At 39.7% G+C, this 16,205-nt stretch overlaps 1 protein-coding gene across 2 annotated transcripts in view; it reads left to right on the plus strand.

The window, feature by feature from the left end:
* BRD10 (bromodomain containing 10) overlaps positions 1 to 16,000 on the plus strand; it is a 52,162-nt gene extending 36,162 nt beyond the window's left edge. For both annotated transcript variants that reach the window (XM_075739500.1, XM_075739501.1), the window contains 3 exons: positions 4,740 to 4,855; positions 9,112 to 9,296; positions 11,515 to 16,000. In XM_075739500.1, coding sequence (XP_075595615.1) covers positions 4,740 to 4,855; positions 9,112 to 9,296; positions 11,515 to 15,131 — 3,918 coding nt within the window. In that variant the 3' untranslated portion in view covers positions 15,132 to 16,000. The remainder of the gene's footprint in view (positions 1 to 4,739; positions 4,856 to 9,111; positions 9,297 to 11,514) is intronic.
* Positions 16,001 to 16,205: the final 205 nt, after the last annotated feature.

Raw genomic sequence — 16,205 nt, forward strand, 5'->3', positions numbered from 1 at the left:
CAGTCCTAGTCTTCAAATACATCAGAGGTTTGCTGTTGATAGATATTTATAATATTCAGAATGACATTGCTGAGGGTAAAATGCAAGATACTGACTTTCAGAACCTTTAACTCTAGTAGATAACTACACATTTTCAAAATGAAAACACTTTCAATTATAGATGAGTTTGTAAATTATGAATACATAATCTCATCATGCATTTTTATTCAGTCAAAACTGCCACTGAAGTGTCTGAAATTCTAGTATTTGGTCCATAAATTGGTTAATAAGAACATTCAATATCAATCCATATATGAATTGAAAAAGTTACCGATCTCTTTTCTTTAGGTATCTGATGTCCAAAGCAGCTGCAGATCACCAACTCCCTCTCTGTGTGACATCACTAGAAAACGCTAGACTGGTGATGTCACACATACCACAGAACCCCGCTGCAGAATGGAGCAGGCCTATTAAGGGTAAGGTAAGTTTTTTCCCTCCACCACCACCCCTTTTCAACAATATTGCATGGTTTTATAAGATTTCTAATTTTCTTTATTTTATGTCCGTGGGATATAAAGTAAAGATTAAAGAAAATCTTACAAAACTGCATAATATTGTGGTTGTGTGTGTGTGTGTTTATTTAAAAACAAAACAAAAACTCCCCTATAAAGTTCAGTCCTTACCCCATATATCCATATCCTGGCTCCAGTCTGCTTTGGGGTTCCATGATGAATATGCCAGAATAGTGTATGTTGGGGCATCACGGAGAGTGGAGTCAGCATTTCCTGGCTGCTCTGGATGTCAGAAACCTTATTCTAAAAGGTAAGTTTTCAGTTGAGAATGTGTTGAATGTCTTTCTGTGTTTACATGGAAACATTCAGCACATTTTTAAAATGTATTTTTATTGTGTTTTCATTTTTAAAATTCACTTGTAACTTAACACAGCTGAAAGTCACATTTTATACTTGCTGTCTGTCTAGGACTTTTTCCTCTTTTGTTCTCTTGTTAATGCCTTACATTAGTTTCTGGAAGAAAATAATGTTTTGTTTGTCACTACCTGGAGCAAGATGGTAACTAGAAGTCAGATCCAAGCAGTAGTACTAGGAATGTGAATTACCATATAAGAACATAACCAGTAAACAACCAAGTTAGGTACTAGATATTTCTATTTAAATGATCAGTTAGGAATGCAAGCTCTTATCAAACTTAGGATTAGCTGTAAATTGAAGGGGAACAGTTTCTTCACGCTTCCATTAAAAACAAGCACTTCAGCGATAGAGAAGGATTGTTTTTACCTGTAAAGTACTGTCTTGGGTTGATGTAGTTGGTTAATTTTAGTTCACGTCTACGAATAAAGTCCTGCTGGATTTCATAAACACCAGAGGGTGGTGCATCCAGATCTCCGTTTCTACAGACCCCTTGTTGACAAGAGGACTGAACTATGGGGCTGTAATAACTATCCCTTTGTACTAACCCTGCCATTCCACTAAACCACTCCTCGTGAGATTTCCAGAACAGCTGTATTTTGATTACTTTGAGTGGAACAGTCATGGATACTCTACTTTGGTCAGTTCCTTTTGTACCATTAGATGTTGCATTCCATTTATTTGTTAATCCCATAACACATTAGGTCATACTTAGAGGGCTTTATCTTTCATCATAAGGAACCCTACAGTCAGTGGTTGAAAGGGACACCCTGAAGCAAGACTTTTGTCAGTGCTGCATTAAGTCATCCATGACCTGACTAGCCGAGTTCTGAAGATAAGAAAGAAAGAATGGAGATTCAAGAGCTTCTCTGCACAACTTGTTCTGATGCTGTGTGTTTCTGATGAAAATATACTTTCTAAAGTCCAGCCTGAACCTCCTAAGCTTCAGTCTGTAGCTGTTCTCCTGCATTATATCATTTGGCATAACTGAGAGGAGTTTGCAACACAGATATTTTTAAAGGCAAGTTTATTGTATGTAGAAATTAGTAGGCAGCTATGTAATGTTGAAGTAGGGAGTTAAGTCATAGCTTTATCAATTTTTGATTTGCCTTTTTTTTTTTCCTGGAAAAAACACAAGACTATGTTAGAGGATGAAATTGCATAGGAAAGGTAATGCTGGATTTTGTAGTGATGTGTGTCTTAAGATTATGGACTTTTTTTATGTCACTTCCTTTTTACTATTTTAATATTTAAGAAATAATAGCAGGTAATTTGTGTAACATCCGGGCTTTGCAGAAATCTTATGTGTTTGCACAGAAAACCAACTGAACCACAATAATTAAAGATAAGGCCTTTTTTTTTTTAAAAAAAAGTATTTTTTGGCCCATATTTGTTCTGTGTCATTACTACTTATGAGGAAAGAATATTGTTCTCATGGCTTAAATTTGTGTATGTTTCCACTAACAGATTTATTGTCAACTCCTAAATCCCAGTGAGAAAAATGAGTAATTGGGATTCAGGGAAATAATTAATTTACTTTATAAAAAACCTTATTTTTCTATAATATTTGCGTTAAAATTATTTGGAAGCAAATGTGGAGTTTTTCAGATATTCTATCCAGAGGACACTGTTTTTGTTAAAAACTAGTTCTAGAATTCAGGGGTGCAGAGGATTGGTTATTTTTTGTTCATTTTTGTAGGCAAGGAGAAAAATGGTTTGTATTCGTTCTTCTTGAAAGTGTTAATGAAGGCAGTAAAGCCTTGAAGTCTGCTTTTGACTAAGCCACCTACTTGTGGCTGGCTGTTCAATGCATGATATAGTTATCACTTTAAAGCTTACTCAGTGGTCAGCTGATACTTACCTGGCTCATATTCTTTTTTTCTACTTAAGCCAAGATCTTAGCCTTATTTAAAGATACATAAGTCACAGAAATTAAAAATCTCATGTTGTTTTTACTCTAGTAATTTTTATATCTTTTTAATATCATGTTTTCAGACATGCTATATCAAATGCATCCATATCCTGATGCTAGCGGCATTGTTTATTTTTGCTATTTTGATTGTCCGGTAATATTGTGTGGTATAGAAATTCATCCTTTTTAAAACTGAAATGTTTTGTATATCTTACAAGAAAGATAAATCTTTGCACATAATATTCTTTCATATGTTAACAATTAATTTATTGACTACTAACATTAGGAGGTGCTACCAAATGCTTTGGTAGGCTACAGTATACACAAGGGCTGTTTTCTGTTGCAGTGCTCAGTGGCAGGTTTTATGCTGCAGTGCATTACATGTGCAAATATGGCCACAAATGAAGGAAATTAGAATACAGTTTGCTGGCTTGTCTGTGTGCTCAACACTAACCATTATGTGGTAATGTGGCATAATTTCCTACTTAAAATCTTTGCTTTTGTAATTTTAATTGAAGAATGCAGAAGTAGTTTTGTTATGTAACATGTAAATGATGATCCATTTAAAAAAAAAAAAAAGATACCTGATCTTCAAACAAGCATTCAGCCTGACTGATCTTGCTGTGCATTGGAGAGCTGCTGAAATGTGTGGAAAGGAATTGTTCCAAAGTCCATAGAAAAATTATTGTTGTAGACTGCTGAAAGGCAGCTGTGTCAAGCTTTATCCAGCTCTTCCTGCTCTGTGTTTCTTGGTGTGCTGGACCACAGAAAGCTGTGGAGGATATGATATCTGTCAAAAGCTAAATATGTATGTGAAATAAATAAGCTCCCAAGTCTTGCTTCTTTTTCTTGCAGAACCATAGTCTCTTTACTGTTTTGCATCCTATCTGAGCAGTCAAGAGATAAAATCCTCATTTACATTAAAATGCACAGAATAAGTAGAATGGCAGAAGTACTAGAGTGTATCACATCTCTTTTTGTAGCTGTTACATATATATGCATTGTTCAGTCTTTTATGTAATAAACTAGAGAATAAAAGTTCTGGGAAGAAATACTTATAAGGAGTATCTAAGAGTGTTAAGCGATGTGTTCTGCAGCACTATGGCCACCAGGGTTGTGCTGTATATATGTATATACATGCTAATTGTCATTTCCTGATGTCTTTTATCCTCATTCAGCCTTTCTAGATTTATTAAAACGTGAATTGTTCATGGGAGATCATGAGATTACATGTATTGTTTTGAAAAAGAAAACCATTTTTAATTATACATTTCCATTGTAACCTTCAAGCTTTTATGTTGGAAATCTGGTCTCTGCTGCATACTCTGTTACTTCAGAAATGACAGATTTCCAAAACTTTTCTTAAAAAAAACCCCTTTATCTAGAACTTCAAATAAAATACAAAAATGTAATGCAAAAACTGTGAGGTTTATCCCTGAAAATTATAGTAAATTGTTTTTGCTAATAATAATAAAAATTATATCACTTATGTTAAATGAGATTATGGTAGGATTTTCTGAGAAATTTTATCTGTTAACTGTTTAACTATTTATCTCTTAACCAACATGTACATACATGGTTTGTTTCCCTGACCTGAATGGATTACTACCTATGTTAGTTACTCATTTAAGTAATTTTAAACACATGGTGTGTTCATAGGATTGTGCTTCAGTTTTAAGTTTGACCTGTAAAAAGTGAACATCCTGGCAGTACTCCTTTTTTAACTCTGACATTATCTCTCTGTAGTATAAAAATGTCTTACAGAGATTGAGGGTGGATATAACTGTGTAGCTTACTAATACTTTCTTCCAGTTATTTTCCTCATATGCTATATTAGTGTATCAGGATTATTGTAGTACTAATACAATATAACAAGATTCAGGTCTAATGCAGTGGTAAATAAAGGGTTTTTATGTTTGCAGGGAAGATGGTACCACCGGAAGCAAGCAGTAAAGGAATTGCATGGTACGTTGATACGACTGCTTAATGAACTGTTGCCATGGGAACCAAAGCTAATGAAAGCATTTCAAAGAAACAGGTAATTAGCTGCTCTTTTTTTTAACAGTAGTGCATGGGATGGAAACCAGAACAAAATTCGCCTTTTAAAAACTAATGAATAAGTTAGCTTCTCAAACAAATTAAATGAAAATACTCTGAGGAGAGGAATGAGGCACTGGCAGTGCTTTAATTGGAAGCCTTATTTTATGTTCCAAACTTACTGTCTCTAAACAAAGTTGAGTTTAACCGCCTAATATTTTTTTTTCCTCTAAAATGCTGTAGAATCCTTAAGCATGCCTATCAATAGTTGTATTGCAATCCAGCTAGGATTTGTTTTGCTGTTTATTTGGTGTCGTGGTTTTACCCCAGCTGGCAGCTGAGCACCACGCAGCCGCTCGTTCACTCCCCCCTGCCGCCCCAGTGGGATGGGGAGGAGAATGGGAAGGAAAAGACAAGACCAGGTGGGTTGGTATAAGGACAGTTTACTAGGATAGCAAAGGGAGAGGGGAAGACAGAACAAAACAGTACTTAACAGAGTATACAAAACTGGTGATACACAATGCAGGTTCTCACCCGAGGACCGTACAACTCAGACCGCACCCTCAGACCTGTCCTGAAACCGGACTGTCCCCGAGCCACGCGTCCTGGAGCTGCTACTGCCCCTCCCCGGCTAGCCCCCTTTTATGCTGAGCATGATGTCACATGGTATGGAATACCCCCTTTGGCTAGTTTGGGTCACCTGTACTGTCTATGTCCCCTCCCAACTCCTTGTGCACCCCCAGCCGTCCCACTGGCAGGGCGGTGTGAGAAGCAGAAAAGGCCTTGGCTCTGTGTAAGCACTGCTCAACAACACGTCCACATAACAAAAACATCTCTATATTATCAACGTTATTTCCAGCATAAATCCAAAACATAGCCCCATACTAGCTACTGTGAAAAAGGAAAAAAAAAAAATGAACCCTCTCGGCTGAAACCAGGGCATTTGGTTAAGAGGTGCTGAAAACCTGGATCTAGAAAACTAGACCAGGGCTTCTTAGAATACTTTGTCAGACTACTTAATGTCTAAAGCTACCTAAATTGGTTGTTAATGAATTCTCCACAAAGCAACTCTTAAAACACTGTTTTGAGGTCTTTGTAACTCTGTAAACATTAAATGCATCTGGAATAAGGTGTGTAGGAGAAATGCCAGTGAAGCAGTGACTGATGTAAATCTAGTAAGGGCAAGTATTAGTAGCTGTGAAGATGCTACCCACATTATAAATCCTAGAGAGACTGGATATTGACTTGGTGTCGTAGTTGTATCTTGAACCTTGGTGCCGTTGTGGTCTATTAGCCTTACAGCTGTTGCTTAAATCATAACTTAGCTTTGCCACATAGACATTTAAGAAACAAGTAATGATTAGAAGCTTGAACTCTGTGTCAAATGATAGGTAAAGTTAGGCAGCTGCTTAAACATTGAGTGTGAAGGAAGCAACTTAGAGTGATGTGGTGCAGAAGTGATTCTGAAAAGTGTTTAAACAAAAGCAAAACCAACACCATAGCACTAAAGACAGTAAACAAATAGAACTACTAAGAGTTCGTTCCTTAAGAGCTCATTTTATGAATACCATGCATGAATTAAAATCCTTATTTGGAAACCTAGGATGTTGTTGAACATTTTGATTTAAATAATGGACCAAAGTACAAGTTTTGGGGTTTGGGGTTTTTTATTCCTTTCTATTCAAGTTTCTGTTAATTTTCCTTAGCTGTTCATTTCTTCCTGTCTGTAGCAATTCAGAGTCCTTTTGGAAATGTGGCAGATAGTAATCCTATTAGAAAGGATTTCAGTTTCTGGTATATGGAGTTTCCAGTTAAACCTTTATGTAAATTCTGCTGTGGAATGGTTTGGTACCCAGTATTAGTTCTTGTTTGTTAAAAGTGGATATAGAGTACGGGAGTAGAACTGCCATGTAAAGTGTGTAGAAGTACTATATATGAGGTGTGCATAATATGAGAAAATTTTAGTCTGGTACTGGGTGGCTGAGGTCTTGGATGTACATGTGATGGTAGCTAAAGAAGCATCCACTTAGTGGTGGATAATTTCTGAGATTAACTTAATTTCTCAGGATGCATGTTTTAGGCTGTAACTGTAGTTTATTCAGCAATGCTAGCCTCGGTATTTCCATGACATAACTGTTTGGGTAGACACATAGTATACCAGGGAACAGCGCCAGCTGAAAAAGAATTTTTACAATTGGGAGGAGGAAAGAGAGATAAGGAGGGAGGCTAGATCAGTGTCTTGGTCTGGTTCATTATGCAGCTGCTAGGCAGCTGTGTAGCACCAATGACTATGGTGAAGAAAGGTGTTATGTGAAAGGGAAAAAGCAATTGAGTAAAGACTGCTTATGCTGGTGTAAACAGGAGCACCACCGCAAGCTTAGCTGCAGTTGCACACTAACAGCTTCAGCTTTGAAAACTTCAGCTTTGAAGTTTTCCTTCACTGTTTTTTTATTGTGTTTAATTAGTAGGAGCATTCTGGATGATCAAAATTTTTTTTTTCCTGTTCCGAAAGGTCTTCTGGTCTTGTCAAAATTATGACAGAGTATAATGTTGAATGGTATTTGAATAGCAGCAAGGTTTAAAAGGAAAGGTTACCTGTGGCCACTGATCACATTTGTTCACTGGCCCCACAGCAGAAGTTCCTCAAAAGAAAAAAAAAAATAAAATTCCTATCCAGAAGCTCTTATACAATAGTGGTTCACTAGTGTCCTTCTATAGTTCTTCCACACCTAGACTTCAAGGTCAAAATCCTAATGACAGAGTTGAAGTATCATCCACAGTACATCTTCATACAGATTTCAAGGTTGTCTTCTCTCAGTGAGAGTGTCAAAGTCATAAGTAAACTGTTAGGTCTTACTGACCCTGACCAGCCTCACCTGGGTGCTCATGTGTATCACCTGCCCACAGGCCCAGGATCCCCATTTCAGGTCATTCTGCAGCCTTCAATCTCTGCTGTAGGAATGCCAGTTGTCAGCTCAACAACAGCAGTTACCCTGCTTGGCCTTGGGTCCTGCTGATCTGGACTAACCCTCAGACTGACCTTGGACCTGCATCATCACAGTGGACCTGCCCAGAAATCACTCAACTGGGTCCTGACCCTGGCAGCTATCACTGGACCTCATCTCGATCTGAACCTGTGAACTGACTTCCCAGCTTGGCCTCAGACCTGCCTCAGCACCAGGAACCTGCCTGTTGATCTGGGCTCTTGGTTGATCCCAGTTACCAACCCTAGGCCTGCCCTGCTCCCTTATTCAGGGGTTGTGGAATGGCATCCTTGCTGGTGAGGCTCATGCCCTGCCAGCTGTGACATGCTTGGCTCCTCCCTCTCCTTCCTTTGGGGAGTAGCTGGCCATTGTTGGTCTCAATCCAAACAACTGTTATTTTAACACATAAGAATAGGTAAATTTAAGATCTTATTCCTGCTGTCATAAGGGCTAGATCCAGACTAGAGTCTAGATCCCACAAGGTGCTAATTGCTACAATCTATTTATTCATTTGCTAAATAATCCTCCTGGATATTGTGTTGGTTGCCACCAGCTGAATCCTGTAGTTCAGTATATTTGTACACTAAGATATCCCCTAGATCTCATCTAAACAGTGGTTTAGAAGAAGGGACAATGGGAATATGTAGCAGTTCAGGAGTATCAAGGTAAGTGGATGTGTTTCTGAACAGTGTTCAAATGAGTAAAGCAGCTATCTGTTTTCATCATATGCACATGCTTTAGTGGAATGTGAGCCTATGGAAATGACAGTGGCAGCTGTTCTAATGGTCCAGATATAAGAAAGTTTTCTTAAAGGAGAAAGTTACATTACATTCTCATAGCCAGCCAAAAGCATGATGCATTTAAGAAAAACAAGATTAACTTAATTCTCTAGTTGGGGGTTGCCTTCAGGGGAAAGAGTGAACTTGTTACAGTTAATACTCAAGTCCACACAGGTACATTTGTCACAATGCATGATGAAGGAAGAAACAGAAGATGGATACAATAAAACATGATGGTCATATTTGACTCGGTCTTTTTGCCTATTGTTAGAGGACTTAATGACCTAGAATTCAGTTTTGGTGAGGGAAGGGATATTACTGTCACTTCATATTTTCTGGGTTTTAGAGACTTGCAGAAAGAGCTACCCTGAAACTTTTTGAAGGATACAGGCAATTAATTCTACACCAATTTTTTGTGTTGCAGCAATGACAAATTTAAAAAAATGTTTAAAATAGTGTGGTTCTTTAGTAAAGTTAGTTTTGTTATTTTCAAGGTCTAGATTGAAGAAGGACTATGATGACTTTACAAGACATCCAGACCATGATAAATTTACCAGAGAATTGTGGAGTAATGATGAAAGTGAAGTTGATTCTGGCAAAGATTCTTTTGCAGTATGCAGTAAATCTTCAGAGTCTGCAGAACATGTGGAAGTTCCCAAAAAAGATCACCCAGACAATGGTAAGCATTTACTGGAATTTGATAGCTTGAACTGGCTTCAGGAGCTGAATGAAGTTGATTCAGGAGCTTAATTTTTCCATGTGAGGAGCTTGTGTCCTACTTTTTACCTTTACTACTACTGTGATAATATTGAAATGGCTTGTGATGCATGTCTGAAGGATGTAGACTAGAAGGGGGCAGACATGACCAAGATAAAAATTCTGATTAATGGAAGTTTTTGCCACTTTTGTGCTTAACTGTTTATGCAGTAAAATAGTAAGCCTGCTCAGAATTTACATTTATGGTGGGTTGACCTTGGCTGGCTGCCAGATGCCCATCCAGCTGCTCTGTCACTCCACTTCCTTAATAGGACAGGGAGAGAAATAAGATGGGAAAGCTCATCAGTCAAGATACAGACAGGGAGATCACTCAACAGTTACTGTCACAGGCAAAACAGACTCATTTGGGGAAATTTAATTTGATTTATTGCCAATTAAAAATAGAGTGGGCTGGTGAGAAACAAAGACAAAAACTAAAACATCTCTCCCTCCTCCCCATCTCCACCTTCTTCTCAGGCTCAACTTCATTCCCAATTCTACCTCCTCCTCTGTCCAGTGGCACACGGGATGTGAGGATTAGAGGTTGAGGTCACTTCATAACACTTTGCTCTGCTGCTCTTTCCTCACACTTTTGCCCTGCTCCAGTGTGGGGTTCCTCCCATGGGATAGAGTCCTTCACAAACTGCTCCAGCCGGGGTCCTTCCCACAGGCTGGAGTCCTTCAGGATAGGACTGCTCCACTGTGGGTCCCTCATAAGCCACAGTTCCTCTCAGGAGCCTGCTCCACTGTAGGCTCTCCGTGGGCTCCAGGTTCCTTCAGGGCATATTTACCTGCTGTGGAATGGGATTTTCAACAGGTTGCGTGGATATCTGCTCCAGCATGTTTGTCCATGGGAGGGAATCAACCTGTTTCACCATGGTGGTCTTCACGAGTTGCAGGGGATTCCATTGCAGAGCCAGGAGCACCTCTTTCCCCTTCTTCTTCACTGACCTTGGTGTCTAAAGGGTTGTTTTCTCCTACGTTTTTTCTTCACTGTTCTCTGTCACGCTCTTCTGCACAGCATTTTCCATGAGGCATCACCAGCTTGGCTGACAGGCTCAGCCACATCCTGCACTGGATCTGTTTTGGAACCAGCTGTGTCTGGCACAGGGCAGCTCCTGGCCTCTCCTCACACAGGGCCCCCTGCAGCTCCACACTGCCAAAACCTTGCCAAAACCTCAATGCATGGCCTCGCTGTCCACCCAGCACCCCTGTCTGCATCCTGGGCCCTCTTACCCACTTCATGCATCCCCTCCTTGCTGGCTGGTCCAGCTGAATGCTCAGTATGAAACCTGTGGCACTCACCCTTGTCCCACAGGCACCCCACACAAGTCTGCATGAATTGCCAGCCCAGACCCCAGGGCCCCCTGCTCACGGGCTAGTCTGACTTGAAGTTTGCCAGTGAATACACACACACTGCCCCCACCCACACTGGATTTAGGGAAGATGCAGACACCCCCCAGGTGGCACCAGGCACACAGGCTGTGGCCTCCTGCTCTGTCCTTGCAGCTCCCCCTTCCTCTATACATCCCTTCATGGGTTTATGTAGCTCTAGTGATTCCCTCACGCCTCCCAGCACAGTGTCCAGGATCTTCCTTGGTTTACAGTCATATCAGTAGCAAAGTCCAGGTTGATTTTCCTGGAAGTGGCACCTGCAGTTTCTTGATAGCCCATCAATTGGTGTGATTGGTGAGGTTTTTTCTTGTCATTGCCTCAGTGCTTGTTTTGTTAGATCTGTGACTTTTTTTTTTTTCCTGGCTTCTCCCTTTTTCCCCCTCAGTTTCCAAATTAACCAGGTCCTTGATGAGATAACCTTGCTGGAATAAACATTCTCACACTCTCACATGCCTTCATCAATTAGCATGAATGACCAGCTTTGATCTCCCTCACTGTCTCCCATGCTGTTCAGGATTATGTCCCTGTATGTTCTTGTTTAGGACTTCCTCCTTTCTTTATTACCCCCTTTATGCATTGAAAAAGGTCCTTGGCCAGGTGCCCTTAAAGGAGCAGACACTCTCCTTCCACATATCCTTACATTTGCAAACTAGCATTCTGCCATCGGCTAGACACTGTAAAATTGTTATATAGAGGTATCAGTTGCAAACTTGTAAAACACAGTTTCTGTTTTAATACCCTTGCAGAGGAAATGAAACTATTGGAGATGAATTTACCTGCAGGAAAAAACAGAATTCTGAAAAAAGAATCAATTTCTAAAGAAACACAGAAGACACTACCCAAATGTGTTAAACGACAGTCCAAGCAAAATAGTTGTCTGGATCAAAGCACTAACGAGCTTTCACCAAGGAAGAAGGCTAAGCTGAGCACTAATGAGACTGTGGTGCAGAGTTCAGAAAGTAGCCTGCAGCCAGATAGTTTTGTCACTGAGCTGAAACAGTCTGAAGGGTCAACTCTGGAATCGTTTTCCTTGACAGATCCTGCAACATTAGTATCAAACTTTGTGAAAGGGACCAAACCCATCCAGGCCTTGCTTGCCAAGAATACTGGGAACAAAGTGACCTTAACAAATCAACTGTCACCTCCCCCAGGCATAAATGTATCTACTTCTGAAAAGCCAGTTTTACCACCTTTGGAATCATCACTGATAAAACCAGCATTGCCCTGCCAGACCGGTTCAAAGACTCCTTTACAAATGGTATACAAAATGCCAAATGGACACTGTGTACCAATAGACCTTCACAACAGCTCTGTGAAAATTCAAATGCAACCTGTGATTGACCCTAAAACTGGAGAAAAACTCATGCAACAGGTTCTTATTTTACCTAAGAATTTTCTTATTCAGCAGAAGGAAGGAAAAATTGTTTCCAAGGACATTCAGTCACTACAACAAAAATCATCTGAGCTGCACTGTACAACTTTACCAGAAATATCAAATGTCAGTGTTTCTTTAACACCTGTTCTGGTAACAGACCCTGCAAATGCTACTACTCAGTCACCTAGTACAATTTTTAACAAGAATATTAGCCACTTGTCACAAGCGACTGGTCCCATGAACACTACACAACCATTGCCTGCTGTAACTTCAGCAGGTAACTTATTATCGTCAACAACTAAGGTGAGCCAAATGGAAACTGACAAAAGCAAGACTACAGTTTCAACTGCTGCATTCCTCATGTCTTTGAGTTCACCTGCTTTTTCCACAGCTAGCCAGTGTGTGATAGCAACAACAGCATTAAGTGGGTCTACAAACTCTGCTTCTGCATGTCATAGTCTTGCATCACAGCAGACAACTGACTCCTTTGAAACTAGGCAAGAGCTGAAGACGGTGTGTATAAGAGAATCACAATCTATTCTGGTCACAACGCGAGGTGGAAACACAGGAATTGTTAAAGTGCGAACAAACCCAGACCAGATTTCACCTAGTAGTTTACCTTCTAGTTCAGTTTTCACTTATGCACCTCAACTTCAGGCCTTTCTTGTGCCAAAAACCACAGCATTATCATGTTCTACTCTTCCATCTGTAGCAACAGCCACATCTGGTCTCCCACATATTGGACAATCATCTCTTTCTCAATTTGCCCCCTCAACAGCTTCTTCTGTTAACATTCCAGCTTTTCCAGCTGATTTTACACAGGCAATAGACAAGAATATCAAATTCACATTACAGCAGCCTGTTGTTGGCGCCACTTTGGGTAAAGTAATAGAGAACTCCTGCTGTGTGTCCTCTCCTTCTTTATCCTCCATTTCATTAACCAGCAATTTCATGGCAGCAACTCCAAACAGGCCTGTCAGTGTGACTGGCACTGGACAAATTAACACTGTCATAACTCCAAATTCTTCTGTGCAGCAACAAGGTGATACTAAAGCTAAGACAAACCCTATTATACAATCTGAGTCTATACCAGCAATAAATGGAGATTTAATCAGTGGTACTCCAGTCCAGAAACTTACCTTAGTCACAAATCCACCTGTTTTATCACCCTGTGGAGCATCAGGAGTCAATATTATACCCTCTCCGGCATCCAGTGGTGTTAATGCCCAGAAATTGGTTTTCATTAACACGCAAGTTGCCAATGGCCCATCAACGGCCAACCTTCCTTCTTCCCTAAGCAAAACCTTTGTTAGTGCCACAGAGCAACCACAGTTGGTTCTGATCCCATCTACAGTAGGAACACCAATAAGAATAAATTCGTCACCAACTATTGCTCAAGTAAAAGAGGTGAAAATTGGACTCAATATAGGTCAAACCATTGTAAATACTAAAGGCAATGCACAGCAGGCTCCACCAGTTAATATATTGCACTCTGCCATTTCTAAGGGAGAAGGCAAAAAAAGCATGGGTTTGGCACTGTCTTTGACAAGCAGTGGTACTTTGGTTCCTGTTCAAAGTTTTGTGAATCAAAGTGCTGTGTCAGTTAATGAATCTGTATGTGTTGCAACAAAAACTGAAAATGCCTTCACAGTAACAGCAGCAAATGCATGTGTAGAATCTGTTTCAGTAACATCAAGTGGGACTTCTTCTGGGACACGGCCCACTGTCTTGGTTGGTGGAAATGATCCCTCAAGAATAAGGCCAATTCTGGGTAATCGAGTGTGCACGTCAAATATTGGAAATACTGTGGGTATATCAACTGTGAAAACAGGACATCTTGCTTCATCTGTGCTGATTTCAACAACACAGCCAACACTATCTCCCCAAAACTTAGCATCTGCTTTGCAATTTCCAGTTATTAGCTTGCCTGGATCTCTAGCCACCCCCCACAAAGTGTTACACACAGTTCCTCAGTTGGCAGCAGTTCCAGCTCCTCCTCCAGTATCAAAAAGCCAGTTGCCCACACTGCTTCAGTTTCAATCATCAGGCATTTCAGCTGCTATGCTGAGTAACACAGGTATTCACAAACCTCAGACTGTGTTGCCCCCTCCATCACCAGATGCAGGTAAAGTAATTAGTTTTCCCAGTTTTTCTTCCCCCCAATGCCAGCAGGTGCCTCCCCATACAGAGAAACAAAGTCATGCTTACACTTGTGCTTCTACCATTCAGACATCTGCAGCTTCAACTGTAATAAGCAAGGCAGAAGGTCAGTTGAATGAACCTTGCATTCAACAGAAAATAGTCATTAACACCTGTATGCCTTTGGCACCTGGAACTCAGATAATGATTAACGGTACTTGTTTTGTTGTTCCACCACAAGGCCTTGGAGCTGGCAGCCATGTTGTTGTTCTCTCTTGTAATACAAAACAGACACCTTTAACTATTAACCAAGGTCAGGAGGCTCAAGGTGTACCAATTGTTAATCCCATAACCTCAAGAATCATGCTAGCACCAAGTAATTCATTAAGTTGGCAAATATCAAAACATCCTTTGAAAAGCTCTACAAAAATTGTGAACTCTTTTGGGTCTGCAGATGCTTTACCCATTGTACATGCAACACCCCAGATACTTAGTACTCCAGCTAGCTCATGTATTCCACTGTCTGCAGCGACGCTGTCTGCATCTTCAGTGATCAAATCTCCTGTTAATGTTGTAGCTACTACACCTTCTGTGATTTCTGCCATTCATCCTCCAAACTCTCATTTACCAAGCAATACTTCAGTGTTTCACTTAGACACTTCTATCAAAAAACTGTTGGTCAGTCCAGAGGGAGCCATTTTGAATGCTATAAATGCTCCAGCATCAAAAGTTTCTTCCCTGTCTTCATCACTGCCTCCTGTTGTTGTGTCGACAAGCAGAAATCCTGCCACTGTCTTCCCTGCATCTCAGTCAACTTGCCTTGATAAACCTGATAAAGCTGCATCCTGAATTTACCACAAATGAGCCACTTTGAAATTTTGGGGCATTCTTCTGACTTTGCAATTTGTAACTATTGAATAATTTCTTACATTGAAACAGTTGATTTACTCAAAATTACTTAAGATTACAGTTCTTTCCTGTTTACCTGTGGGGCTTAGGAGGATGAAAAAGTTATTTCTTTTGTTAGAGAGAAATTTTCAGAGGGTTCTCTACTAAAAAGGTCAGAAATGACCAATGAGTTCATTAAACATTTTAGTTTGGAGAAATCTAGCCCTTTGCACATGTTCCGTCTTACAGTATGGACTGTTTGCCAGTGTGTTTATGACAGTATATATCTCCTTTTTATTTGTCAAATTTATTTTTTATTTGTTTCTGTAAAAAAATATTTATGCATTGTAAAAATGCAGTCTATGGTATAGAATTGTACATACTCATGAATTCCTAACAATCTGTACTAAACTATATGTACAAAGAACTATGCTGTCTTATTTATGTTTTGTTTACATAATGTATAGTTTTTTAAGTATTTTAGTAACTTTGGACCAGTGTACTGTTTAGCAACAATGCAGAAGAATCTGCATATAATAAATGAAGTTGCTGTACTGCTTTGTGTTGGCAATAGTTTAAAAATGTGTATATCTGTTATACCATGGCAGAATACATATATATACATCTTCCTACTTAATGCAGATGCATCTCAGCTTTTGGAATGTAGTAGAATGAAATTATTTAATCTCTTCTGCTCTTCTTTGTGGTTTGCATTTCACATGATTTGATAGGAGTTGGAATGGAGGCCATCTTGTTGGTCCTCCTGATACAGGGTTGGATAATCCATATTTTATCCATTCTTAATAAACGTTTGGTTATATTGCCTAAAATCTCCAGTGATGTGGTAAGGCTAGAAATGGTTTCCCAGACACCAGTCTAAGCTGCACTGGTTCAGGACTACCATGTTTTGTCATAAAGCTCATAGTTTGTTGAACAGTTCATTATTCTCTATTTTACAGCCCTGTATGCATTTCCACATATGTGGTAACTGTAACAAGGTCACTCTTTAATCTTCTGTGTAGCTGTAACAAGCTA

This window comes from Balearica regulorum, chromosome Z (assembly GCF_011004875.1).
Source record: "Balearica regulorum gibbericeps isolate bBalReg1 chromosome Z, bBalReg1.pri, whole genome shotgun sequence".
Classification (NCBI taxonomy): Eukaryota; Metazoa; Chordata; class Aves; order Gruiformes; family Gruidae; genus Balearica; species Balearica regulorum.